Below are 26,597 nucleotides of genomic sequence, written 5' to 3'. Positions count from 1 at the left end.
GCAGTAACAGCAGAAGCCAATTTTGCGTAGATTATTGCTATTTCAAGCTGACATAATTTAAAAGTTAATTGTTGGGGCTTTTACTAAGCCTTTTTGCCTTTTGTTAAATGGCTTGAAAAAAATCAACCATTCTCTGACACTTGACAGCCCATTTCTGTAACAGTGTTGCTCTAGATTCCACAAAGTGTTTTTTTATTATTATTTTTCAGAAAGCAGATGACAGAGAGAAGCGACAGGAGGCTCATCGGTTCCATTTTGATGCTATGTGACATGCCTTAATATTTATGAAGGAGCTGCTACTCATTTGCTTAATTGAAAGACTAAATTCTGATTTTTAAAATTATTACCATGGAAGTACTGTTGGTGTGTTATTTGTAAATGTTGCATTATCTGGTATTTATTTGGAAAGTATTAAAATTAGACCTGAATGTCTCACAAGGCCTTTCAGTTAAGAGACTGTATATAATAGCATTTGGCCTTTATTTAACAGAACTGTAAATTTATTTTTCTTAGTAAAGGGATCAGTTGCATGTACCATTGTTAATGTACCAATTCTTTAGTAATATTTGATAGAAAGAAAGGTATGTAAATGAAGTGTAGCATTTCAGTGAGCAGAATACCTTGTATCACTTGAATTGGTCTTGTCCTTTGTTCATTCCTGCAAAACAACCTGGTTTTTGAAAATTAAACTTGTGCAATTTCTCAGATATTAATTGTTAATTGTTTTGATTGTATTAAATGGTGCTTAACCTAAAGTATTCTGTATTTTTCTTTGTTTAAATCCATATGTGCAATAGTTAAAGAGCTTAAGAATTAGAGAACCAAAAGGAACCTGCAGTGTGATGTGAGTTCAGTCATCCTGGGATGGATGCAGTATTTATGTGTGCTACTTCTACAGAGAAGACAACGCATTAAAAAATTAAAATCATAAAAATGTATCACCATTACATAAACTGCTTTTATAATTAAACTACAACTGCATTTGTTTTAGAAAGGCACAATGTTGTTATGAAAGTAACTATTTTTTTAACATAAGAAAGGTATGGGATTTTTTTGTTTGGTTTTGTTCTTCAAGAAGTTAAACAAAACATTTTTGAGGAGAGATTGAGGATTGACACACTAAAATGTATTGCTTATTTCTAAGTGATGAGATATGCAAAGATTAAATTAAGAATGTAATAGGACACTCAGAATAATCAATGCACATTTTCCATGTACACTGCCATGGCCAAGTTTCATAAGGCTGTAATAATGACAGAAGACAGTGTCACTCAACTTTAGATATTTTAAGTGGTAATAAAGTAATGGTTGCTCAGTGTACTTGGGATCCTGGAAGAACCTCTGAGAATAACCATGTTTTTTTTTTTCCATGAGTTTACACTATTCATTCTGCAGTTACATCAGTTAATTTGCATTCCTAACACTGTTTGATAACCTAGACCATCCTTCTCAACAAACTGCAAGCGTTGGTTGTCAAGGCACTCCCGTGTGCAGGGGGTCCCTGCCGGGGCTGGCACCTCCCTGGAGCGTTCCCTGTGAGTGGCAGGGCAGCCCCTGGGCAGACAGGAGGGAGCAGGTCCAGAGCTGGGCTGGTGCTGCTCACCCTGAGTGCCAGTCAGCCCCGGGGTTACCATGGCAGTGCTGAACACTGACCCATTCACAGAGCAGCCCCCAGCCAGCAGGCACAGCAGCCCTGTGTGCTCAGTGTCCTGAGCTCTGAAGGTTTGCTGGGTGTTTCCAACATGCGCTGATCACATGCCAGCACAAGAGACTCTCATGGCACATTACTGTTATTATTCAGGATAGAATATTTCCTTCATGCACACCTTCAATTTTTCTCATGAAAAGCTATTCTTTTTTAGATAAATACTCAATGCTTTTGGTCTTTTTAAACCCCATTGATAGAATTGGCTCCTACCAGCAAAAGAAAGAACTAATTTCATGATTAGGAGGATCCACAGTTCAATATATTTTCCTGTCTTTTTCAGATGGTTGGAGAATAATGTAAATGCATAATGCACTGGGGTAGCAAAGTTGTTTTTTACCCTATCACAATATAGTACACATAGATTAGCTTCCTTTTGTTTTTGAAAAAGCAATTAGGAATAAAATAACCTCATGCTGACATTTAAGCTGTTGTACAAAACAATGAACTTGGTATCTTTTGCTCTGAGGTGTTTTGCATGCTCAGTAGTGCATCATTGCATCACTATATACAATATAATAAAGTTTACCCCAGGTTCTAAGTACTTGTAGCATGGCTCACAGTCTATGCATACTGTTTTGAATTAAGGCATTAAATATTGTTAAACTTGTCATCAGAGGTTTCATGTTGTACTTTGGTTCTCTGTTCTATAAGCATTAAATGTATGTTTGGTAAGGTTATTGCCCTTCTACCAGGAAGTTTAAGAAAGCAGCATCAATTAGAAAGTTGTAGTTTCCAGGTGATTGTCACAGTAACTGAGAAGTGAGAAATAGTTTGAGCTACATAAATTTTCAAACTGCAGCCACTCTAACACAGCCCTGGTGAGAAATGCTATTGGAAGCTTCCTCGGTGTGAAATTTCACCTATATAAAAACACTGTTGACAGGCCAACTGACAGATGGCTGTTGAAATACCATCTTTCTTTGTTCTCATTTTCCATGAGAAGCTTTAAGACTGAATCTTCCTACCAGATTTATCATTAATGCACTATAATCCCCCAACAAAAGAACCAACTTTTCTGCTGCAGATTAATAGGCATATTCCATGTAGTATGATATTCCTCCTGTGCTGAGGCCATCATGCTTAACAGAGACATTAAAAACCCTACAGTTAATGGAGAAGTAATCACTACAAACACACTGAGTTTGGTCAATTCAGGGCTTCTATAGAATCACAGAATGGTTTGGTTGGAAAGAACTTTAAAGATTATCCAATTCCAACCCCCCTGCTATGGGCAGGGACACCTTCCACTATCCCAGGTTGCTCCAAGCCCCATTTTTCACCTGGCCTTGAACATTTTCAGGGATCAGGGATCCAGGGGCAACCACAGCTTCTCTGGGCAGCCTGTGCCCAGCCCTCATTGCCCTCACAGGGAAGAATTTATTCCTAACCATCTAAACCTCCTCCCTGCCAGTGTGAAGCCATTCCCCCGTGTCCTGGCACTCCATCCCTTGTACATTGTCTCTCTCCATGTTTCTTTGTAGGCTCCTTTCAGGCCCTGCAAGGCCACAATGAGCTCAGCCCAAAGCTTCTCCTCTCCAGGTGAGCAATGCCAGCTGTGCCAGCCTTTCCTCCCAGCAGAGCTGCTCCATCCCACAGCTGGGGCAGCTGTGCAGGTGGGGTCTCACCTGAGCAGGGCAGAGGGGCAGAATCCCCCTTCCTTTACTGCCCCCCCAGGTCCTTCTCTGCAGGTTTGCTCTTGACCTATTGATCCCCAGCTTGTGCCAATATTTGATATTGAATAGATATCCATGGATTGTAGTTGATATATAACTTCTTTCAAATGAACGACACCAAAATAGAGCAGGAGAAGTCAAAAAGCTTCTGCTATATTATAATCAGTGCTTTTATATTGTAAAAGCATCAACTGTCCCTGTTTTGAAGGTATTAATAAACAAACATTTTTTTTAATTTAGAAAATACAATTATAAATAATCTCATACTTTGCAAATATGTAGTACTAATTCTATAGGGATGTGCAAATGTTTTGTTCAAAGTATTATGTTAAGAAATCAAGAGCAGCAGAGGAGTTAAGTCTGGCACTGCTGTGCTGCTCTAGTAACCCTACTATCCATTCTGGGAACAGGATCTAGTTGTTGAAGCATTGGTAATATTGGCCTCCCTGTCACTTGAAAATAATCAGCCACACTGCACTATTTTTATAATTAATTCCTGACTTCAGTGAAAAATGTGGTCCCATCTATGATACAATCCATAACAATTATAACCTAATGTTCAAATTAATGAGTTTTTCAACCTCAGCCACAAAAGTCTGTAGGTATATTCTAACAGTCAGATCTAATTATATTACCTACCAAATAGGGAAGTGCACTGTAAGCTTTCTGAAAGCTATGAGTTTTCTTCCTGACTATTCAAAAGTTTGCAGCATTTACTCAGTAGTAAATAACAAAGCCAGCTGTGCATATTTATGTATGATTATGTATTACATATTGTAATGCAATTACAATTGTATTATAATACAATATTGAGGTACTTGCATCTTCTATAATTTTCTAATTATAGAAATTAGGATTTATCAAAGGCAGTACCTAAATGGTACTGACAAAACCAAGTACCAGAACAGTTAAAACATAATTCCTCATCTTCTTTCTTAATTATTCACTGTTGGCATCTATATTTTTGCAACCTCTTTTATAAACAATGTCCAAATAGCTGCTGGTCTAAGGCTGTTTGGGTTGTGCACTTTGCTACTCAAGAGCAGAAAATGTTTTAGGTAAATTAAAGTTAAAACTTCTCACAGAACAGCAAATCAAATGAAGTTTTAAGGAGGAGGCAAACCCAGTTCTAATAATTCAAATGTAAGCCTTTAGCTGCAGCAGAGCACTGTTGTGACTCATTCCTCAGCTGCTCATGCAGGTGTTTACCTACATCAGAATGAGTCCCACTGCCTTCCCTGAACTACTGCTACTCAAAAATAATCATGAGGATAGAGCATCAGACCAATACACAGCTGGCTGTCCAATAGCTGTCTTCAACCTTTCTTGACTCCCAAACTTCAGTTTAATTAAGTGTGGCTTACTGTCAGCGTGACCCAGTGGCAGAGAGTTTTCCTCCCTGGAAATCTGCACTCTGCAGGCTCAGAAGACAAGAACTGAAAGCTTCTTCAGACCTGTCACCAGTGAAAGCACCACCTGTAACAAGAACTCCAGCTAAACAAAGCAACAGGGATGTCCACAGGAGAAATGTCTCTGAAAGCAGCAGTAAACAGGGGCAAAATGTGCTCCAAATCTACAAATTGATGCTATTCCCTGCCTCTCCCACACTGACAGCTTGACACAGCCCTGGAAAGAGAGAGGATGGAAAAGCTGTTCACTTCCCCAAGTGTGTAATAGCTCTGTTCAACCTTCTAATGGACAAACCAGAAGTTGAGCTCTTCAGTTAAATTGACTGTAGCAGATTGGGTCTTTGCAATTACTACCCAAACTTGTACTGAGCACACAGCATTACAAGGGTTTTCTCTCATCTTTGGTGAGAGACAATTGACCACAAATAGTTCTCTTGAATGCAAATTCAGCCCAAGATCTAAGAATCAGGCCAGTTCTCATTTCTTATATCATCATGAGTAATAAAAATATCCAAGTCAAATTTTGCCATCAGCTATACTGTGCATTCCAAAAAATAAAAAAAGCAGGCAACCCCCTGTTTCCTAACAATCTGCACAACAGCACAGTCAGATTTTAATAATGTACTTGCAGAGGATAAAAAATGTGAACGATGCCAGATACAGCAGTCTTGGATATTTTCTTGCATTACTACAGTAAACATTTTTGTTAGTAAAGAAAATGTGAAGTAGATACGCCTATTGAGGAGTTCTCTATGTATAGGAGTTTCCACTATAGAACTTAACATTTCATCACACAGCTATAAATACATGGTTAAGAGGGGAACAGAGGAGTCGCTTTGTCCACTGCTGGAATGTAGCAGCTATTTCACAATTCATAGAAAAATTATGCTTGGAGGAGGACTGTATCATCTCTATTTGAAATTGAAAGGACAATTCAAGTAAGTAGAATAATATAATTATGTAACTTGGGATTTTGCCAGACCATCAACCTTAATACTTCATGAAGCTTCTTGCAACACTGAAATGGACCTTTAATACCCAGAAAAGCTCAGGACCTTTGCTGCGAGCTCTCGCCGGGGGTCTGGGAGGAGCAGCTGCCCCCGGGCCCGCTCCCTCCCGCTGCTCTCCGCTCGCTTCTCCATTGAATTCGCCCTCGCTGACAATCACACTGACTTGAAGCGCCTGAAATATTTAACAGATAATCTGAAGCAAGAGAATGACATTTTCTAACAGGATAGGCTGACCTTTGAACATTGTAGAAAGAATTTAACATTCAAATACAGAGCACCTAACCACAAGGAAATCAGAGCTTCACCTCGCACACTCGTGTTAGACACTCTACTGAGCTGCCCTACTCCTTAAGCAGACGGAGTCCCAAGTGGCAATTACGCATATAATTTACAGTTCGCAAAATCTGTTGGATCTAGCGAGTGGGTTGGTTCCGGATTGCTCCCACAGCGTGCCTGCTCTGGGACAGCGGAGCTGCGCGAGGGGCAGCTGGAGGTGCAGCCGTGCATCGCTGCGCAGGACCCGAGTCGGGACCGACCTCCTGCGTCCCGGGAGCGGCGCCGGGGCAGCTCCTGCGGGCCCGGCCCGGGGGCGCCCGGACCGCTCCTGCTCCCTGCGCAGAGCTTGGCAACACGCACAGGTCTAAACATCTCCGCGTTTCAATACTCCTGGAGCCTGAATGAAAGATCTCAGCCTCGCCTAATGAGCAGATCCAGGGAGGAGACATCCTCTAGGAAATGCCCAGCGATTCTTCAAGCCGTGTTGCTTATGGGAGATTTGAAAGGCTCTCTAAGGGACTACCGTGTTTCTATCATTTTACACGTAGCCTATGGGCAGTGCGGGCATGCCCCCGGCTGTCCGGCACGGCCGCAGCTCTCGCCCTCACGCACCGCCCTGGGCAGCTCGGAGGGGTCTGGCAGGACGGGAGTCCCCGCGGCGGGATCTGCTGCCCTTCCCCCGACATCGCCACCTGCCTCCACCTCGGGCCCCTTCCCGAAGTAACATCTCCCCTCACAAGCGAACCCGATGTGATAGATAACCAGAGGGACGGGAGCCAGGGCAGGCAGCAGGCTAAGTGCGCCTTTTTATTAACTTCTTGTAAAGTAATAGCTCCATTTTAGCTGTCACTCTTGTCAAACAACAGCCGCACAATAGCGTGTGATGGGCTCTTCCCGGCGCCGGAGCTGCAGGCAGCACACTGCAGCCAGGCAGGCAGCTGGGCACGCCGCACTGCCGGAGCCGCGCGGGCTCCCTGCCACCAGCGATGGGGCGAAGGGGAGCCACGGAACACCGAGGGAAGCACCGTGTCCCTGTTACCCCATGGGGACCCACTGAGATGTCAAACAAAGCCGGGCAGCCGGGATTCAGGCTTATCCAAGCCACCGTGTGCTGGAGAGGGGCCGCACGGCTCGCCCCCGCCGCCGCGGGGGACGCTCTCCGGCACCCAGCACCGCACACGGGAAAAGCCCGGCAGACGGGGGCAGGATGGGCCTGGGGCGTGAGGCAAGGCGGGGGTCGAGGTGCGGGTCCGAGGCGGGGCGCTGCCACGGGGCCAGCCCCGGCTCCCCGTGGGGACGGGGTGAGAACGGGTGCTGCTCCGGCGCTGTCGCCCCCGCCTCGGTGCCCGGCCGAGCGGGAGGAGCACAGCGGCCCCGCCGGCTGCGGCTGTGGCTGCTTGCGGGGCTCCGTCGGGGGCGGGCACATGCGTACAAGCGGCTCATCCAGGCAAACACCCCTCACATCTTAAATGAGCTTCATTTAGCAGCAGCCGCTTCAGTCGGGCTGGGAGCTGCCGGGCTGCGCTCCGAGCGCCGCGCGTGGAGCCCCCCGGGGCAGGCCAGCCTCGACGGAGCCCGCCGCGCCCCGCTCTCGATGGGACTGAGCGCGGCGGCGGCTCCGCGCGCGGGCGGCGGAGGCTGAGCGCGCCCCGCGGGGGCGCCGGGCATGGCCGCGGGCGGGCGGGGGCCGAGCCGTAGCCGCGGGCACAGCGCCCTCGCGGGGGGCACCGCCGCGGCCATGGAGCGCCGCTGATCGCCGCCGCCGCCGGGAGACAATGGCCCTGCACAAACTCTGCTCGGTGCTGGAAGGTAGGAGCCGCGGGCGGCACGGCGCCCCGCCGGAGCGGGGACCGCGATACCCCCGGCGGCGCCGCCCCTTCGGCCGCCCCGCGCTGCCCCCGGAGCCCTCCCTGCGCCGACGGAAACTTCGGAGCGGCGGGCGCGGGGGCTGGGCAGGGGCGGCCGCCACGCTTCTGCCGGGGCTGCTCTTCCCGGGCAGCTGCCGGCGCTCCGCGCCTCCCCATCGCACCGCCCCATCGCACCGCCCCGCGGCCCCGCGTCCCTGCCCCGCGGTCGCCTCTCTCTTGCCCCGCGTCCCTGCCCCGCGGCCGCCGCTCTCTTGCCCCGCTCTGCCCCACGCGAGACACAGCGCTGCGGCTCGGGCCGCAGCTGCCGGAGCCCAGCGGGAGCCGGGCCGGGAGCCCGCACCCATCCCGGGCTGCCCCCGGTCCCGCTAGGGCGGGCGGGCGGCCGAGACACCTCGGCACCTCGGGCATGGGAGGTTCCAGTAGCAGGGACACCTCGGCACCTCGGGCTTGGGGAGGGTCCCAGCGGCGGGGACACCTCCGTACCCCGGGTTTGGGACACTTCGGGTTCCGGGGGGTCCCAGCCTGCAGAAAGATGGGTCACAGTGGCAGCGACCCTACCCCGGTGACCCGTATATTCCCGAGACACACCAGCGGAATCCGACGCTCGTCTTTTCACAGTAAAAATACTCTCTGCTTTCGTGACTCTCCTGACGAGCTGCTCCACACTGTTCAGCTTATCACACTTGTTATCGGGAACAAGGTCTGTTTTCAGCAAGGTTTTCATAAAATCAGTCACCTGAGTCACAAGCTACACACTGACCGGTGTTTACCTGTGCTTTTCTTCTTGAGGCTTTTAAATCTTGTTTCTAACTTATTTCTGTTCAGAGGTAAACAACGGAGCAAGGCTCCTCATCCGAGTATTTCTTTGTGCTATTATTTATACAGCTCGACAATGGGCCAGGGGTTTCTGTTAGGAAAGAAATCTTGATGTGACACTTAACCTTGTGCCTCAAGAAATTATTTCTAACATTCTGTATCTTCTTGAGCAATAGCAGACTTGATGGGGATTCCAGTCTCTGTTGTTTTGTTTTATTTTTAATGATGATTGTTATTTTAAATTATTCTGTTAGGAGATGTTGTGACTGCATGCATTATTGAAGCCAACAAGGCACTACTGCAGAGTGGAGAATTGTTTAGAGTATACATTGATGTCTTCCCACAGTATGAAAGTTGTAAAGAAGTCTGTTTTAAATCCAGAATGTTTCCATGGGCCATAAAATCTCATGTTCCTGGCATGAAGGACTTTATGTCTTTAGGGTTTCAAAAATATTTTTCATTTATTAGCATCATAACTGAGAGACAGAAGAAACTTGTTCTTAATAAATGTCTGTCTCTATATTGTTAACCATTCACTGAGTTTAGACAACGTAGGAACATATGGCTTACATGGGGAATACAAAGCATTTAGATTCTTTTTTCTACTGCCTCTTTTAAGTAACATATTTAAATATCAGAAGCCACTATAAAACAACCATAAAATACAACTGTTGTATCTACTACTTAAATACTTTATACACATGCAGATTTAATGACATTTCAAAAATATGTGATTGCTGCAAAATTGACTGTACAGGTTTTCCACTGAACAGACCTCTATATTTTTTTATGATCACACTAGTGTCCGGGTAAAAAGTCCCTCTACAGGAAGTTTTTTGTATTATTCATAATCCATAAATTGCACAAAGCCATTAGTCAATAAGCTGTTAGTATTCTAAACACATCCCTTGCCATGACTACAGAAACAACCTATCATCACTTAGCATCATAAACTCCCTTTTAGCTCTGCTTCAATAGAAGTCCTTACATAGTCCCATTATTACACCTAATCAGAAACAAAAAAGTATATTCCTTTAGATAGGTGTATACATTCAGTTCCAGAAGGAAACTGCTGGGAATAAAATTCAAAGTAACTATCCATATTTTACAAATTGCATCTTAAATTCTGCATGGAAGCCCTACTTACTGTGGCAGTAATTTTTTTTCCTCCATACAAATAGCTTCATGTGCAGAACTGGGGGAGTTTTGCTAAACCACATGCAAAGTACTATGAAGCTTAGTGTATCATGAGAAGTCATATTTTATTTAATACTTCTCAGAAACATCTTCTATTCTTAACAGAGCGTGTATGTATACATTTCTGTCATCCACAGAGATTCTATTTTGTGGCTGTTACCTCAGGGCAGAAAAGAGCCCCTCATACTTTGTGGCAGTTGGAATTTCTTATATTAAACTTGTTCAGAGCTATTCATCTGTTCTTCCTCAGCTATCAATATCAAGGACTATTTAAATAAAAGCTTAATGTAATTCTTTGTCTCTGTCTGTAGTGTTCAGCAGAACTTTTCAAAGTCTCATCCTGAGCCCATCATCCTGCCTGGGTTCTTTGCTCTGCTCCAGCTCTCCCGGGCAGCAGTGCTGAGTGGCAGCGCTGCTAGAGCACGACAGCCCTGAGATTTCAGTGGCTGCAGCTTTTGCTCAGGTGGAGCCCAGCCAGTGCCCACCTGCTTTCTCTGTGGGCTCTGGAACCCTTTGGAGGCCAAGAGCTTGCTGCATTTGGGCTGTTGGAGGACAAAGCCTTTGCCTCCTGCCTTCAGTTCTCAATGCCATCTTAAGCATGCTAGAATCCTTCCCTGAGCCTGGCACAGCTTGCAAAATGCAACTGCTCTACAACAGTAAAGAACCAGAACCCTCCACTTCATGAGAGAGAAAAGCAGCTGCTCTCATAATAAAGCCATGCCCCTGTTGGGCTGAGGAAGTAAATATACCTACCTTGAATTTCCTCATACCTGGTGTTCCCCCAAAATGTGTTTGCTAAGGGCTCGTTCCCATGCTTCAAATATGCTCCCTCTTTCATTTCCATATGCTGTTATTTGCTTTAAAAAACTGTACAAGCTGTCAGTTAAATCCTTCCTCTACATTAGTTTTGGGCTATTTCAGTTAATATATTGGATTAATTTAGAAAGCCAAAAAGAGAATTCTCTAGCATCTGACCCAGTAATTCAACAAGCAGCCAGGAGTAGAACAAATTACTGGTACATTCCCAACCTTCCAGTGAACTACAGAATTATTTGCAACTCCATCAGGTTGCAAGAATGTGGACTGCTATGATTTAACTTCCTGCCATTCTGCTCCAGCTCCTCATTTGCATTTTGGCATGATTTTAACAGTTAATTTCTCACAAACAAGTAGTGTTAGGAAGTAATGCTTCCTTCCACACAAAAGCTAGAAATTATGGCTGCCTATTTCCAAAACCAAAAGGTGTAATAATGCCACAAAAAGCTGAAAACAAGCAGAAAAAAAGGTTATTCAAAAATCTCCTAATAGTTTCATGATTTGTTCATTAAAGCCAAAAGCAAAAGTACTGACTGTAGAAGCTACAGTGACCCTAACAAAGGCAGTATCAAGTGAAGTCAGAATATTATTTTTTACTTGAACAGTATCTACTTTCCACCTTTTCTGCTGCACTGAAAAAAAGTGAAGGTCCAAACTGCATGCAGTGCTAAGCAGTTCAGCAGAAGTAACTCAAGTTACTTCTTGCAGAAGTAGGATTCAAAAAGCTGCAGTGTTAAAAACAAGGCAAGTGTTTGGTGGTGTGTATTACACCTTGCTCTTCATACACATACAAAATTCATATTCAAAATGCACCACCCTGAAGCATGACTTCAGATACATTAACTCCCTCTTTTTCCTAAGACATAGATGACAGTGACTGCTAAAATTTTTACAGAACAACTTGGTTGCAATTACATTGATATTAATAGCAAATTTCAGTGGGTAAGTCATGTATATGGCTGCAGCCACAGTATAGAATAATACTGGATTGAAGCTAAAGGAACTACTAAATTATGTATCCCTATCTAATGAAAAAGTTAAGATTTTCAGCATCTTCCTTAAGGTTTAATTCACAGGGAGAGATTAGAGAAAAAAATTACCCTTGAAGTAAAACTTTATAAGCTATTCATCATTTATGAACCTGTCAGAAAGTCATAATTCACTGGAGAAATGAAGAGAGCAGCTAATTGCACGTACTCTAGTACTTGCAGTTTACATACAAAACAAACCCAGTACTAGTAGTATAACTTGTCTGGACTGAAGCAAAATTTTAGTGTCTTGGATTCAAGCTGGGATTCTAACACTGCAAACAAGCTTGCTGCTTATCTGCCTTGTACATTCCAATTTGTTTGTTTGTTTTTTTTTTTTTAACTAATGAAGCACTTACAGTCTAGGACAACTTAAACAGCTTGCTGCCTCTGTCAACATATTACTGGCAACTGCCCCCACAAATACTGCAAGATATGGGGTTGGGCAAGTGTAAATTTTACAAGAAAAGCCAGCAGGTAACTTTTAATAAAAAAAATCCACATTTCTTTCAGATTATCTTTGTGCTTTGCTCAGTTTTCTGTTATTAATAAGCTGACTCCACTATGCAGTAGGAAAGGATGGCCAATATGTTTAGAAATGATTTCACAAAACCTCCTTCTATATCATATGGTAAAATTGATGAACACTAAGTTAAGTCTCTTTTTAAGGGACTGAGAGTGAAAAGCTGGAAAAGAAAAAATTGTAATGTGTACATAAATTGTTGCCAGACATGAAAGAAGATAGCAGAAGAGAACTTTAAATACTAATTTTGTAATAGACATTCCAGAAATTATTTCCACTGAAAAATACAGTATATTGCTAATAAATAAGAGAAGATAAAGAAGTCTGGTATAATCTGATCGATTTTTAAGTCAAAAGTATCACTATCCAATTTCTCTAGGAATAAGCTATTTCTGGGAAAGATGTATTCAGAATAGTCATATGCAGCAGGATTAGCTCTTAGCTCTGTCAGCTAGAGGGAAGTCATCTGAACTTAGAAGTCAGTGTACATATTTTAATAAGGTTTTGAAACCCCTCATCAACATGGTTTGCACATGCAGTCTTCTCATCAGTTCTCTTGCTGCACACAGCTTGGAGATGAAAAAAAAAGGCTCTTCCATATAAAAAGGAAAGTTTCTATTTTAAAAATGAAAGCTATCATTATTCTGGCAGAAGTTTTGCTGGCAGACAGAGCCAGGGATGGATTATAAGTAACAGGATGTGGAGCAACTGGTAAAATGAAGCAGCTCACAGCTGCTTATACATTTCTAATGGAGGACAGGATCAGAAACGTTAAATGTTTTTAGCCAACCTAGAGGGGACTCTGTCACAGATCCATCCAAGCATGAATTGTTCTGGAGATGATTTTTATCAAAGGGACATGGGCAAAGGGACATGGACATGGGCATTTTATCAAAGGGCACTTACTTCCTGAATCAGTTAACCTGGTTTCTCTGCAGAGATGAGTCCCAATTTGTTTCTCTGACAATCTTAAAGAGAGGAATCCTTACTGGAAACAGCTGGAGTGAGATGAAACTGTTATATCTGAGAATAGACCTGAGTGCATTCAGATATCCTGCTGGCAGTTAATGGCTAACAAGATTTGGATCTTAGAAGGCACCAGAGTCACTGTTAATAGCTGGTGAAGCCCACTTCTGCTATCAAGCTTCTGTGAGAAGGATTAAAAATGTGTTGGCAGCTCCACTAGCATGCTCTGGGTAAGACTTAAACCAGCTAAAATATGTCTTGCCTGATGCACACCTTCATCTCTGTATTTTATTCTGTGACAATCCTGCTGTATGTTCCAATATGAGGAAACCACTGGAGCTGTTAATAGGATAAGTTGTAGGCAGCCACCTTAAATGCTCTTTGATACTCATTTTACCAATCTGCAAATGTTCTGTTGAGACTGCAATAGATTAAGGAATGTATACAGGGTAAGAACTATAAAAATGTTTGGGATTCAAAAACTGCCATGTTTTCATCCTCAGCAACAGAATGGTTAGCCTTAAATACAGCAGCAACAGATGCAATCCAGTATTCCTTTTGTCAATTAACAAACATAGCAAATGCTAGGAAGAGAGAGAAAAATCTCATTCCTTGAAATTTACAGTGTGTGTTTCTGAGCTAAAAATGGCTTGAATCCTAAAGCAGTTAATAAGCTTTTTGAAAGAAAAGGAGGTGACCATGCACACAGAATTACATGAAATCCAAAGTGTCTGGACACTTTACCTGTCTGTCTAAATTGTACAAGTTCTTTACAAGACCAGCCACTAGTCAATCACTCACTTTGAATTTTTGCAGCAACTAATCCTTGATCAGAGTCCTTACAAGCAACCAAAATATGTAGTTAATGTTGGGCAGAGAAGAGGCTAGGATATAATAATCATAAATGTCCCCAACTCATTAATAGCTAATATTACTGTTTAGATGCATGAGTAAAACCTGGATATAAAACCTGAAATACTGTGATGAGCAGTTGCTGAAAGTAACACTAATTTTAGTACACAGGGCAAATGAGGAGCTAAGTTTAAGAAGAACACACAGAAAAGGAACCATTCCCATAAGGCAAAACAGAGTCCATAATTAAGATCAAGCATTTGTTACTCCAGGCTGTATCTGCCAGAAAGAAGCAGGCATCCTGGCAAGATCTTCCAACATGCATGACCAGTGAGTTGCCAATTACCATCCCTCTGGACTGTGTGTGTACAAGGTGCTGCCCGATCCAAGGAGCAGAGCACAGGGATCCAATGAATCCTGCTTTAAGCAAAGTCTGTCATCTTTATCCCTAGGATTCTGGCTACCTCTATACTAAGAATGTGTAATACTCTAAATTATTAAGTCTTTATTTTAAAACATGGTGGAATGTTTCTCAGCTGTGCCTGACTGCTGCCCAGTTTGATATTCAGCTTGCCCTGCATGCATAGATCCCCCACTGGCATCACTGAAGACAGACACTGCTCTCAGAGCCACCCAGCAAATCGAGTCTGTTGTCTCTGTGTGAAGGTCCCTAGAGCATGCAGAAAGAGCAGGGGAAGGATAGATCACAGGGAGCTGAGAGCTGAACTGGATCCCATGAAATCTGAAGAATGTGTTTGCCATAAAGTACAAGCATATGTCAGATTTGCAGCCTAAAGCACTTGTTTATCCAAGCACCATGCTGATTTCTCAGTATTGGGTTGGGCACCCATTTACTGCAAAACTAACTATAGTATTCTCATTTTTAAAGGGAAGTAGGAGCCACACATTTGTGAACCTCCCTCTCTATACTCCAATGCAGAAATTGCCTTCATTTTTCTTTTTTAGCTTAGATTTACTTTATAAAATTTAGGAAATGCCAACAAAGAACATCTTGGCTTCTGCAAACAATGCAGTTTATTACACCAGTTCAGGGGCTTCTTTTATGTTATTCTGTAAGCCTACTTTAGCAACAGAATAGGAAGAACTTGAATTGTATGTTTAGTGTCTTCACTTTTCAAAATTTATACAGCTGTCTGCAGGCTATGTGATCTAAAATATTTAATGCAAAGAAGTGAAGAAAATGAAAAATCCATTATTTTAAAAACAGACAGAAGCTGGCTGCTTTTTCTAGGTTTCTAGTTCATGCTCACACAGGTAAAAACTATCAGAGCTCTAAATAGGAGTACAAGAGTGTGCACCATAATTCATGAAATACAAGTACAAATACCAGATCATGAATAAAAAAGCTCCTCAATCTCTGCCTCAGTGTGCATGCTGCTGTTGGCTGAAGGATGGCCTCTTCTGCAGGGTACAGATCGTCATGGGGAAGCTCACTGTAAGGTGCAGAAGCACTGACTTTTATTACATTTCTCACCTAAGTATCTCTAAGTTCATAAGGTCAGTGTCCCACAGCTCAGGCTCCTCTGGGAGAATTCTCATCACACTCCTCCAGTGAAAACAAAACACCCAGCTCTCCCCTAGAATCCCTTTGATATTCAGTGCAATCCTGCACTGTGCTGCTGCTTACATCAGCAAGCCATGTTCAAGTGGCATCTTTCCTCACTACTTGTGCTTCCTGTGCCATAATAGACTATGGAGCTAAGCCTAGACTTCTCTTTCATCCACACTGAAGAGTAGTCATGTCAGAGAGATCTGTGAGAGGCTTTCAAAGAAGAAAAAAGGAGCAGAGGAATACTGTGTCCCATTTCAAGTTCAGGTGCACAATAAATATTTGAATTGGAGTTTATTAGAAATAAAAAGATCATTCTTCATCCTTCTGGAAGTGCTACAAGACTGTTAGTGAAAGTGGTTCAGTCTCTCATGTCTGTTCTAATTGCTGTGACTGTGGCCCTGCTGCAGTCCCAGGACAGTGGTTCAGCAATGGCTCTCTACTGCACCAACTTCCAGGATTTATCTCTTCCCTAGACATCTTCCTCCTTATGGACTTGAATTGTCCAAATTAGTCTTTGAGAATTGAAATTATTTTTCCAGGAAGTAGTATGAATTTAGGACACCAAGAGATACCTTTGTTTTTTTTTTTAAATGCACACAAAAATGGGTTAAAGGAAACAGTCTGAAAGGTCTAAAAATATCCTGACTGATTATTTTTTTCCTTTTCTTTTCATCCTGAGTATTGATAGACCTTGTTTACAGCCCCTTAACTCCTGTTGGCTTTCCCACATGGTACTGTGCCATGTCAGTGCACTCAGTTTAAGGCAATCCTACCTCAGGCAGTCCTGCCCAGTACTCTCAGGAAGAGCAGGTAAGTCCTCTGCACCTTTCTGCCAGCAGTGTCTCACTGATGAAGACAGCACACATCCAGACCATTAGCCAGAGACACCTCTTCTCTTTATCAGGCTGTCAGCTGGGATAAAAGTGGTGCCAAAGGAAGGAAGACCCTGGAACATTTGCTACCTGGGCTACCCTTACATCTTCAGGGTTGTTGAGAGCATGAGGAGGATGGGCACTGCCAGGGAAGGGCAAGAACAAGGTGCAAGAGATTAAAACTGAAGAGGATGGAAAGAGCAAGGAACAAACAGAAGGTGGCCCATACCTTCCCAGTCATCCATAGAACATGGCAAAAGAAGCCAGTCAGACAAATATTCAACCCATATCTTCTGCAGTTGCCTGCATATCCATGCTGCTCTGCAAGGAGTAGGCTCTGTTTGTTTGCATTCACACACATACAGGACTATTTATAGAAACAGCACAGCTCTAGTGAAAGCCAATCAGGCTTTCTGAAGTCCTTTTAGGGGGATTGTTGCTTTATCCACATCAGCAAGAGGGGAAATCAATGGTTAGTTTAACAGAACATCTATTCTTATGTTGTTTCCACCAGTACAATCACTGAAATAAATGTCAATGCATACTGAAATTTTTTTAAATAGTGTATTGGAACAGTGGTAGCCATAGGAAAGAGCTGTACTAAATAAAAACCAAAGCAAACCAACAAACCCTCAATTTTTCACTGTTGCTTGAAAGTGACTATTTGCATTGATTTTGTTAGTCACATGTTAATTTCACTTACATTTCTCTGTGTGTTTGCTTTAAGAAAAAAAGTGAAAGCTCTGTTTGCATTTTGAGAAGCAGCATAAGTTACACAGAGCTTGCTCTGTCCTTGCAAAACAGAGTGGGCACAGCACATCTTTAAGAAAGATGAATTCAATAGAACATAACACTGCCACATGATTTACACAGGACTGGGGAAACTCACTTTACTTTAGCAACAAAAGTCAACATTGAAGTGTTGCACCAAAACCAGTGTAGAAAAGAGAGTGACAACTTTATAACCACTGTCAAGATTCTCTGTTTGGGACAAGTGATCTCAGGAGTACAAATGCATTGGAAGTTCATGCAACTCACAAACTCAGATTCTTCAGTGTACAGTTTAAACAGAGAAGCTGCAAAAATAAACTGTAAATAATTGTAAAATAATATCATCTATGTAAGGAATAGTAAGAACTAAAACCAGCTGAAAACTAATGTCAATCATATGTTAATAAAGATGGGATATTTGTTCATTGCTTTAAAGACTAGTGAACATCCATAACTGAATACCAGTAATGGGTGCTAGATACTTTCTTCTGAAGGAGGAATTTTGAGTTTAGGGTGAGTCAGTTATGATTAGCAGCATCTGCTTTGTATTTGGATAATGACAGATAGTATATTTTTAAGTATATTAATATTGATGAAAATGCAGAATTATTGCAAAGATGGAAATTGAAAAACTGCTTAAATCTTCACCTACTCTAACATAATCCATCCCTAAAAATCAAATAAGCTTCTAAGAACATAGCACTTGTTTGCAAGACCCATATGGTATTTTAGAAAACACCCACAGCTATGAACTGACTTACACAGGAAAAAGCAGTTGTTGGTGAGGAAAGTTTCAGAATGAAACACAGTCTACTTCTGTATGGGTAGAGAGAAGAAAGGGCAGCAGAAACATACAAAATAAAACATAAATGCTGGATGGACACTTTCAGGAGCAGACTTTGATTCCTTTAATCTTTTCCCAAGATGAAATATCCATGCCAGTGTTAGAGGAGCATCTGGATGAGCTGAGACAAGATCGCTGTGGTTCACAGTCAGTGCATGCTCACTCTGCAGCTCCAAAGGGCTCAAAGTCCAACACAGGGAAAAGCACAGATGGAAAAACTGCCATTTCAACTGAGCCACTGAAATGCCTGAGTAACAAGGCAGGAAGGCTCAGAAAATAAAATTAATTTCTTGAAAGTGACAATAAAATTCCTGCTGAAATCTCTTTTTTGCCCTGCAGTGCTAAGGCCATGCCTGTCTGACAAGTAGATTAAGAACATGGGAAGGGCCATACCAGGTCAAATCAAAGGTCCATCTTGCTTGGTATCTTCTTTTACAGAGATATAAAAGCAGAATGAGTATAAAAATAGAGCAAATTATATTTGCCCCAAATACATCCCAGACTGCCAACAACTTAGGGCTTAAGGGGTTTCTGAAACAGAATTTTCTACCTCAAGGATGCATTATGAATTATGTGCATTTAAAAAGAAAGAAAAAAAAAAGAAAAAAAAAAGAAAGGAAAAAAAGAAAAATCTTTGTTTAATTTGAACATGCCTCCTGCTTGCTTTGTCTCACAGCCCCTGGTTCTCTACTGAGACAAGCAGTAGTTGCTCAGTTCTCAATCTCAGTGATACTTGTGGTTTTGTAACTTGTGTCCTATCTCAGCTGCCTTCTGTCCAGGGCAGTCCAGGCCTGCTTAGGTAGTTCTGTAAGAGATGTGGCCAGAATTTCTGAGGTTCTCCAGATGCAAGCAAATGGAAGATTTGAAGAGTGGCATATTAATTTACTTGATTTCATTCTCTTTCTCCCTCCTGGTAATCCTAAACAATTTGAAGTGACAAAGTTGACAAAGCATTTTAGGACAATCTAAACATTAAGGCTGCTTTAAAATTGCTGATGGACTGTGGAATATGGAGTTTTTCATATGGATGCTTCTTGGGTGCAGGGAATATGTAAATGTAAAGGAAAGGCCAAAAGTAAAACAGCCAGAAAGGAAGGAAAGAAAGAGGGAGGTTGTGCATCTCCAGAATGTGCATCTGCCCATTTTCTACCACCTCATCATTTGCAGAAATCACTGGTATTGTGTGGCAGCATCACAACCACCACTCTTGCAAGCACAAATCTGTGAAATCTATGGAGGGGTTAAGACAATGCAGTGTCTCCTGTGGTCCAGATTAATTTCTTGGAAGCTGGAGAAGTCTTTTGCACACATTATGCAAATAGAGTTTTAGGATAAATATGATTCATTATAGCAGTGAAACATCTTGTTTCAGGATATAAAAGTTTTATAGACAACAGATACCATGTAAATCCAGAAAATATTCTTATAAGTCCCCTCAAACAACGAACTGCTGTTCTCATACACACTTTCTTGAGGAACCTGGAAGAAGGACCAGCAGTGCACATAGACTGCACTGGTTTCATGAGTTGAAATTTTAAAGAAAACAAATGAATTAATTACATCTTTTTGTATGTTCTGAGTTGTTTTGGTCAGTGATGCCAGGATTTGCATGAACTGGGACTGCAGAAAATGGTCTATAACTTTGAAGAATTTCTGATGTTTCTCCTGTCCAATTTCTCTCATCAGTGTTGCTTGTAACAATCCTGGTAGTGGAAGGCATTGCTGTTGCACAGAAGACACAAGGTACAATTTTAGTTTGATGATTTTCTCTCAAAAAATGGAACAGCTTTATAACTTTTAACTGAGCAATATAAGTGAAATGAAATGTTTGTATTCAGATATGAATAGCTCTTGAATTACCAGGATGAACTGCAGGATTTTCCGTTTTCCCCCATTTGCTGCATTTTCTCCCAAATGAACAAAGCCATGCAGGCACAAAGAACATTTAAGTTTCACTTTCCCGGGTAAAGTTCTACACTTTGAGATGTTAGAGGTGGGAAAGAAACCACCACAAAAATTCATGTTTTCTGTATCTGACAACAAGCTTTTCAAATAGTCCACCCACAAACATTTTTGAAGCCTGCTGAGTGGGGAAGGAATCAATTGCACAAACTTTATTTTTTCATATGTGGGATTACCCACACTTAAGAGAGAAGAATTCCTTGAACTGCCGCCTACAGAATTTCCTTGAAAAATTTCTGCAGAATAGAGAAAGTTTTCACCCCCATAAATCAAAAAGTTCTCAAGGTACCAGTGGAAGGTGATGTAATTTACTGGAGGAATCTAAGACTTGTACCAGCATGGATGTCCTCTCACAGGTCTGCAAATTAAAACTGTGTAAATATAAATAACACTATGAGTACCCTGTGAGATTTAGGAAATACCTGGCTGAAAATACATATCCTATGTCTTACTCTCTCCAGTTCTGTGGATAGCAAGGAGAAGAGCCAAAGGTACTTAAGAATGTCAGAGATTCCCAACCTCATCTCTGTGGATGAGGAAATCTGAACCAAGCTCTGTGAATGATCCAGCATGAAGAATTACCTTACTAAACTGCATCATCTCAGTCCCAGAACACATTTCCCTGTACATCCAGAAGAGGAACTGTGATCCTAAATGAGACCTTTAGCTACCAGGGCAAGCTAGGAATTTCATTAACTGCCATTGCTGTGTTTAGTGTATTTGCATATTGAAATTCATTCTGTTACAAACTTCCTGTATTCCAACAAATTACTGTAAATAGATATCCCACCTTAGCATATTCTGGAATCAGGGTCAAAACCAATGAAAGCTGACAAATATTTCTGATTATATTTACATAGGAATGGAGATGACATAACCCATAAAATAATGTTATTGGCAGCCACTGTGACTATTTAACTTAGAAAGAAGAGTATCAAAAACCTGGACTGAGTTGGGTGAAAAAAAAAAAAATTACTCCCTCTGCTTTCCAATATATCCAATCTCTGGATATATTTGATATTTAAACACTGTGATTTCTTTAGGATATACCCCACCACAAAATTAAACATAAGATTTTCTTTGATAGATATTAATGAGAACCTTACAAGAGGGCTTGCAACCAAAATAAATTACTTTCTTCTTTATAGGCTATGTGTCATGCCAGAATTTTACTTTATCAAATCTGCATGCTTGCAGATCACTTATTTGATCACTTTTTTTCTTTTTGCTTAAGGTGGGCAAAACATTGGAGTGAATCGCATTCCTCCCACCCAGTGTGACAACTGGGTCCGGACCAGTAATGGAGGACATTTTGCTTCACCAAACTACCCAAACATGTACCCACCCAATCAAGAGTGCATCTACATCTTAGAAGGTACATGCTTCATTTCTTTTTTGTTATGCTGTAATCTTACTGTGAAATGGAAAATCTTGACCTGTTAAAACTGTCATCTTACCCTGCTGTAAAGTATTGCATGGCCATACTGATAATATAAAGAATCCTGCAGTCATTTACTTGAACAAGAAGCTAAATTTTCTCTCTCAAGTAATAACAACAAATAAATAAGAAATGCAAATATGAAGAAATTAGCTATGTAGAATAAAACATATCCTCACAGCCAGGAAAAGGAGCAGCATATCTACTGTAATCCATGAAGATATGGAATTAGTAAGATCAAAATTGTAGCTTGTTACCTTAATAGCACTAATAATAGATTGCAAAAGATGAAGGCTATTTCATACCATGCTGTAATGTTCTATCTCACCAGCAGAAAACCTTTATGCTGTCCTTCATTAATAAAAAGATATATCTGACTGCCATAGCACTGTACTAAAAATACAGAGATTTGTTAGCACTGCTGAGGTCACTATTAATATAATGTGATGAGGACAAAAAAATGTCATTAACTAGAATAAAACCACATTCCAATGAGAATATCTTAAATAAAGGCTGCAAGACTTGAGACACTCCAATTATTTTTCCTCCTATTAGAATGCACCCAAACCTCACTGAAGTCAGCTAAAAATACTAGTCAGCCTAATCATCAGATTCATATCAATTAATTTAAATATTTCAAGTAATGAGGTTTGATGAGTTTTTATTTGTACAGCACAGCAGTGGTTCACAATCCCCTCCTTTTTGCTTGTTCCTGTGCACATCCTGGCTTTGCACCTTTCCTGCCCAGGAGTGCCACAGGAGCAGCCAGGCTGTCCTGCTGCAGGGCTGGGCCACAGGAGCAGCTTCCAGCTCTCCTCAGTCCCCCCACAGAAACACTCTGGGTGCCTGAGAGGGGCCAAGCCCTCCAGAACTTCTAGCCAAGATCTGCCCCTTCATGCAGAGCACTGCCAACATTGCCAGCAGCTCCAAATACGTGTAGCTCTTGTGAGTGAGGCAGAAGGTCTGCTGGGAGGGCTGAGATGCCAGAGAAAATCCTTCTGGCATTCAGGACAAGCAGGCAGCGTGTGATTCCTCAGGGCTGTCACTCCTGAGCCAGCCAGGATCGGGAGGTTCACGCAGCACAGCTGATGCCAGGAATGAGGAACACTAAAGCCATTCATTCACACAGGAGAAAGTTCTGGGATCCAAACCACAGATGTGAGAGTCATAGCTCTGATCCCAGTCCTGAGGTTAGGCTGCCACAGGCTCACACTCACCAACATCTGTAGCCACCTGCATGTCATTGACATGTATGAAGCACTTGGACTTCTCGGAATATTCTAATAAAAGATGTCTTCTGTGAAAAGATCTACAAATTTGGACTTTATGTTTAAGAAATATTGAGTAGTTCTTCCTATGTTTCTCTTTTCCATTCTTTTCTGCATAGCTCAGTGTTTTTGTCCCTTTTTATGTGTTTTGCTTTCACTTGTTTTAATTTATATCTTAATATTTAACCTCGTTTGAATACCTTTGTATATATGTTCATATCTGTTATATGTGCTGCATTAAATTAATGTGATTTCTGAATTTTCAACAATTAAGATGAGCAAGCAAAAAATTTTGTATGATTCTATGCAAAAGTAACTTTTAGAAAATAATTTTTACAATTTTTGTAGCAGACTGCAGATGTGTTTTGAGAAGTTTCCAGTTTCTTTTTTATCTTGCTGTTTTGGAAGCCTGTCTCTTCATTAATTCATGTCTTTGTGTTTTTTATCAAGATCTTCATTTAATCTTTTGCTCAATTTTTTTTATGTCTAGCTGCTCCACGACAAAGAATTGAGTTGACCTTTGATGAACCTTACTACATAGAACCCTCATTTGAATGTCGGTTTGATCACCTGGAGGTTCGGGATGGACCCTTTGGGTTCTCCCCTCTCATTAATCGTTACTGTGGTCTGAAAAGTCCTGCACTAATTAGATCAACAGGGAGATTCATGTGGATCAAGTTTATTTCTGATGAGGAGCTGGAAGGAAAGGGATTTCAAGCAAAGTACTCATTTATACCAGGTAAAGATGTCTAAAATTCTGCTGAAGTTAATGACTATCTGCTCCCATTGAGCTCCTCAGGTGTGTTTGTCCTCTCAGCCTAGAGCTGCATTTCAGCATGGGCACTTAGAGAGGCACAGTGACAATGTGATAGCCACAGTCCCAGTCCTGCTAATCCTACTGGGCACGTGGCTAAAAACACTGGGGGAACCTTCACTGCAGGAAATTACAGGTCTGTAGTCTGCTAGTGAAGAAGACAGTTGAGCTTGTTCATGCTGAAGCCTTCAGCAGCACCCTTCTTTATTTCTCTACTTGTGCCAGTTTCACCAGTGGTAGGAAAGGAAAGACAATGTCTGCAAAGAGCTGCCTTTTCACCAGCCTCTCTTCTGGGCATGTAAGGCACTGGACAAAAACACCTGAACCAATTTACAATAGCACTCCAGCCTGATGCAAAACATTTTAAATCTCCATTCTGAAAACACAGAGCAAATATCTGCACAGTGTAAGCACAAGCTCTCAGTATAACTGCATTCCCTCAACCCTTGGGCTCAGACAACAGAGCTGCTCTTTGCTCAAAGAGCTGAGTAGTTCACAGGTGCAAAGGAGAGGACAATGTGCTGACAGTGCCTTTAGACAAACAAAAATTGCATCTGCTCTGTGGAGCTACTTAGACCTGGCAGGGCATCCTTCTTACATGAAAGCTTGACCTGATGTCCTTGTGCAGTGCTTGACTATTGTGTTCATAGATACTACACATGTAGTTATCAGCATTTGATTGTCCTTTGGGACAAAAGGCAATATACAAATGTCAGCTCTACCACTTCGATAAATGTATACACAAACATAACTTCTTAATGTTATCTTCACCCCTAGAGCACGTGAAAACACAATTCAGGATTATATATTACTGCTTAGGGATTTAGACTCAGAAACTTCAGATTAACATGGTGACCATTGGGAATTACATGATAAAATGTTTTCACAGGGACAGTACTTGGGCATTGTGCTGAGTCCATTTCTGAAGCCATTTATTTCATCAACATCACTTTCAAAACTAAATTACCATAGTTGCAGGGCTGGAATTTTAAATATACATTTAAACTGTATATTATTTTCACAATAGATTACAACATTGTGATCTATGATCACTATGATCTAATATATTTTTCTTTTCCTTCCTCTTCGTTTATATGAAGTGTGGTAAAATACTTTACATTTGTGAAAATGAAAAGGAACATAAGCACATACTCCTCTTCATAAAAAAATCAGCTTACAAAGAAGGTTGAAAACCTTGCAGAATTTTGCATATAGTGATCACAGATTTTCACTATAGGTAAATAAAAAGAGGAGGACAAAGAAGGCATATTCTGAACTGTGCTGAGTCTTAAGCTCATGATTGAGGCATTCTAGGGGAAGTGAAGAACTTCCTCTACAGAAAAAATAACAGAAAGAGCCAAACTCTGGACCTTCATTTGGAAAAGAACTTTGTACCAAACCAGTGTGCACTTTTGCATGAACTAGGGCTTTCTTTGCATAGAACAGGATTTCCTAAACCATGTCTAGAGCTGTTCTGCATGGCCTAATACAAAAAATAGATAACCCAGGGAAAAGTACCTTTAGGATTGAGCAGCCTTCTTCCCATACTACCTTTCTAAAGAGCAGGTAGCAATTTCTAAGTGTTGATATATTCTGCTAAGTTCAGTTCAAATTGTTCAGAACTACATAGACAGCAGTCTGATAAAATAAATCTAAATAAGCTTTTTGCACAGAGAAAGATCCCCTGTACTCTTGTGGAGCTCCAGCAGTTTCAGTGAAAACTAATGCAGTTAAATTCAGAATATAATGTAGGAACAAAATACTGAATAGTAATCTTTGGTGTTATGCTAGAAATCTGAACTGTCAGGGTAGAATTATGTTTTTCAGATAAGGTCAATCTTTGTGGAATAATGTTCTCATCTAAAAAAACTTTGTCTTTATATGCTCCAATTGATTCAGTAAACTTTCTGGCAATTTTTTTTGTGACATAATAAAAAATGGACATAATCTGCAGATAATACTAAAGCTTGAAGTGATTCTCAAGCACTGATAGCCCTTGTGATTCATGACTTCTTTCTATTACAGATCCTGACTTCACTTACCTAGGAGGTATTTTAAATCCCATCCCAGGTATAGTATTACAGTAACAATTTCTTTATACATGAAATTTTAAATTAATGTCATATTGCATTTGACAGCAAGGTCTGTCTTGTCCCTAGACTGCCAGTTTGAGCTCTCAGGAGCTGATGGAATAGTACGTTCCAGTCAAGTAGAACAAGAAGGAAAAACAAAACCAGGACAAGCAGTTGACTGTATCTGGACAATTAAAGCCACTCCAAATGCTAAGGTGGGTTTTGTTCAGATAATTCAGTATATAATGGGTTTCTGTGGCAGCAGCAACAGGTAATGGTCACTAACTGTGATTTGCATAATGTTGTAGTTTACTGAAGTGAGTCATGTAGCAGTGGCTTAGGAAATCCAGAGAGAGAATTGTTTCTGAAATTAAATTTATGTAGGTCCATAGTGCTGGCTTCCTATTATTTGAAGCTTCAAATACCAAATAACTGTGAGAACAGTTTAAGCAACAATTTTCAGGGGCATTTGACTTGGATCCTGGTTTTATTGGAAGACTGCAGGCAAAAATACTGGCTGACATCTTCAGTAATTTCCAGTAAATCTCACTGCCAAAACTGACTGTTTTGCCTCCAGTGGTTCTATTGGAGAATTTGGTTCTGTTCAAAGTCAACAGAACATGTGCCTGCTTCTCCCATGTAATTCACAATCCTGCACCTTGAAACCCACTTTCATCAGCAGTCTGAGCTAAATGAAAAGGCTATACCTTGTTAGGCAGACAGCAGGATAAAATCCTGTTCACAACCCCAAAATACAATAGCTAAAGCCTGAATCATATTAGTTTCAGAATAATATTTGTTAAATATGTTGCACAGAAGAGCACATACTTTTCTCCATAGA

At 41.5% G+C, this 26,597-nt stretch overlaps 2 protein-coding genes across 2 annotated transcripts in view; both read left to right on the top strand.

Annotated features, from left to right (window-relative positions):
- ITFG1 (integrin alpha FG-GAP repeat containing 1) overlaps positions 1 to 2,318 on the top strand; it is a 72,071-nt gene extending 69,753 nt beyond the window's left edge. The window contains exon 18 of the mRNA XM_071440342.1: positions 210 to 2,318. Coding sequence (XP_071296443.1) covers positions 210 to 269 — 60 coding nt within the window. The 3' untranslated portion in view covers positions 270 to 2,318. The remainder of the gene's footprint in view (positions 1 to 209) is intronic.
- Positions 2,319 to 7,491: 5,173 nt separating this feature from the next.
- Positions 7,492 to 26,597, top strand: part of NETO2 (neuropilin and tolloid like 2) — a 30,467-nt gene continuing 11,361 nt past the window's right edge. Inside the window, exons 1-6 of the mRNA XM_071440332.1 lie at positions 7,492 to 7,885; positions 19,889 to 19,945; positions 21,399 to 21,539; positions 23,361 to 23,609; positions 25,710 to 25,754; positions 25,844 to 25,971. Coding sequence (XP_071296433.1) covers positions 7,852 to 7,885; positions 19,889 to 19,945; positions 21,399 to 21,539; positions 23,361 to 23,609; positions 25,710 to 25,754; positions 25,844 to 25,971 — 654 coding nt within the window. The 5' untranslated portion in view covers positions 7,492 to 7,851. The remainder of the gene's footprint in view (positions 7,886 to 19,888; positions 19,946 to 21,398; positions 21,540 to 23,360; positions 23,610 to 25,709; positions 25,755 to 25,843; positions 25,972 to 26,597) is intronic.

The sequence above is a fragment of the Agelaius tricolor genome, unplaced genomic scaffold (genome assembly GCF_023055355.1).
Source record: "Agelaius tricolor isolate 1412-34295 unplaced genomic scaffold, bAgeTri1.0.p SCAF_15, whole genome shotgun sequence".
Classification (NCBI taxonomy): Eukaryota; Metazoa; Chordata; class Aves; order Passeriformes; family Icteridae; genus Agelaius; species Agelaius tricolor.
The sequence above is the reverse complement of the archived record's forward strand: the minus strand, read 5'-3'. Positions and strand labels throughout refer to the sequence as shown.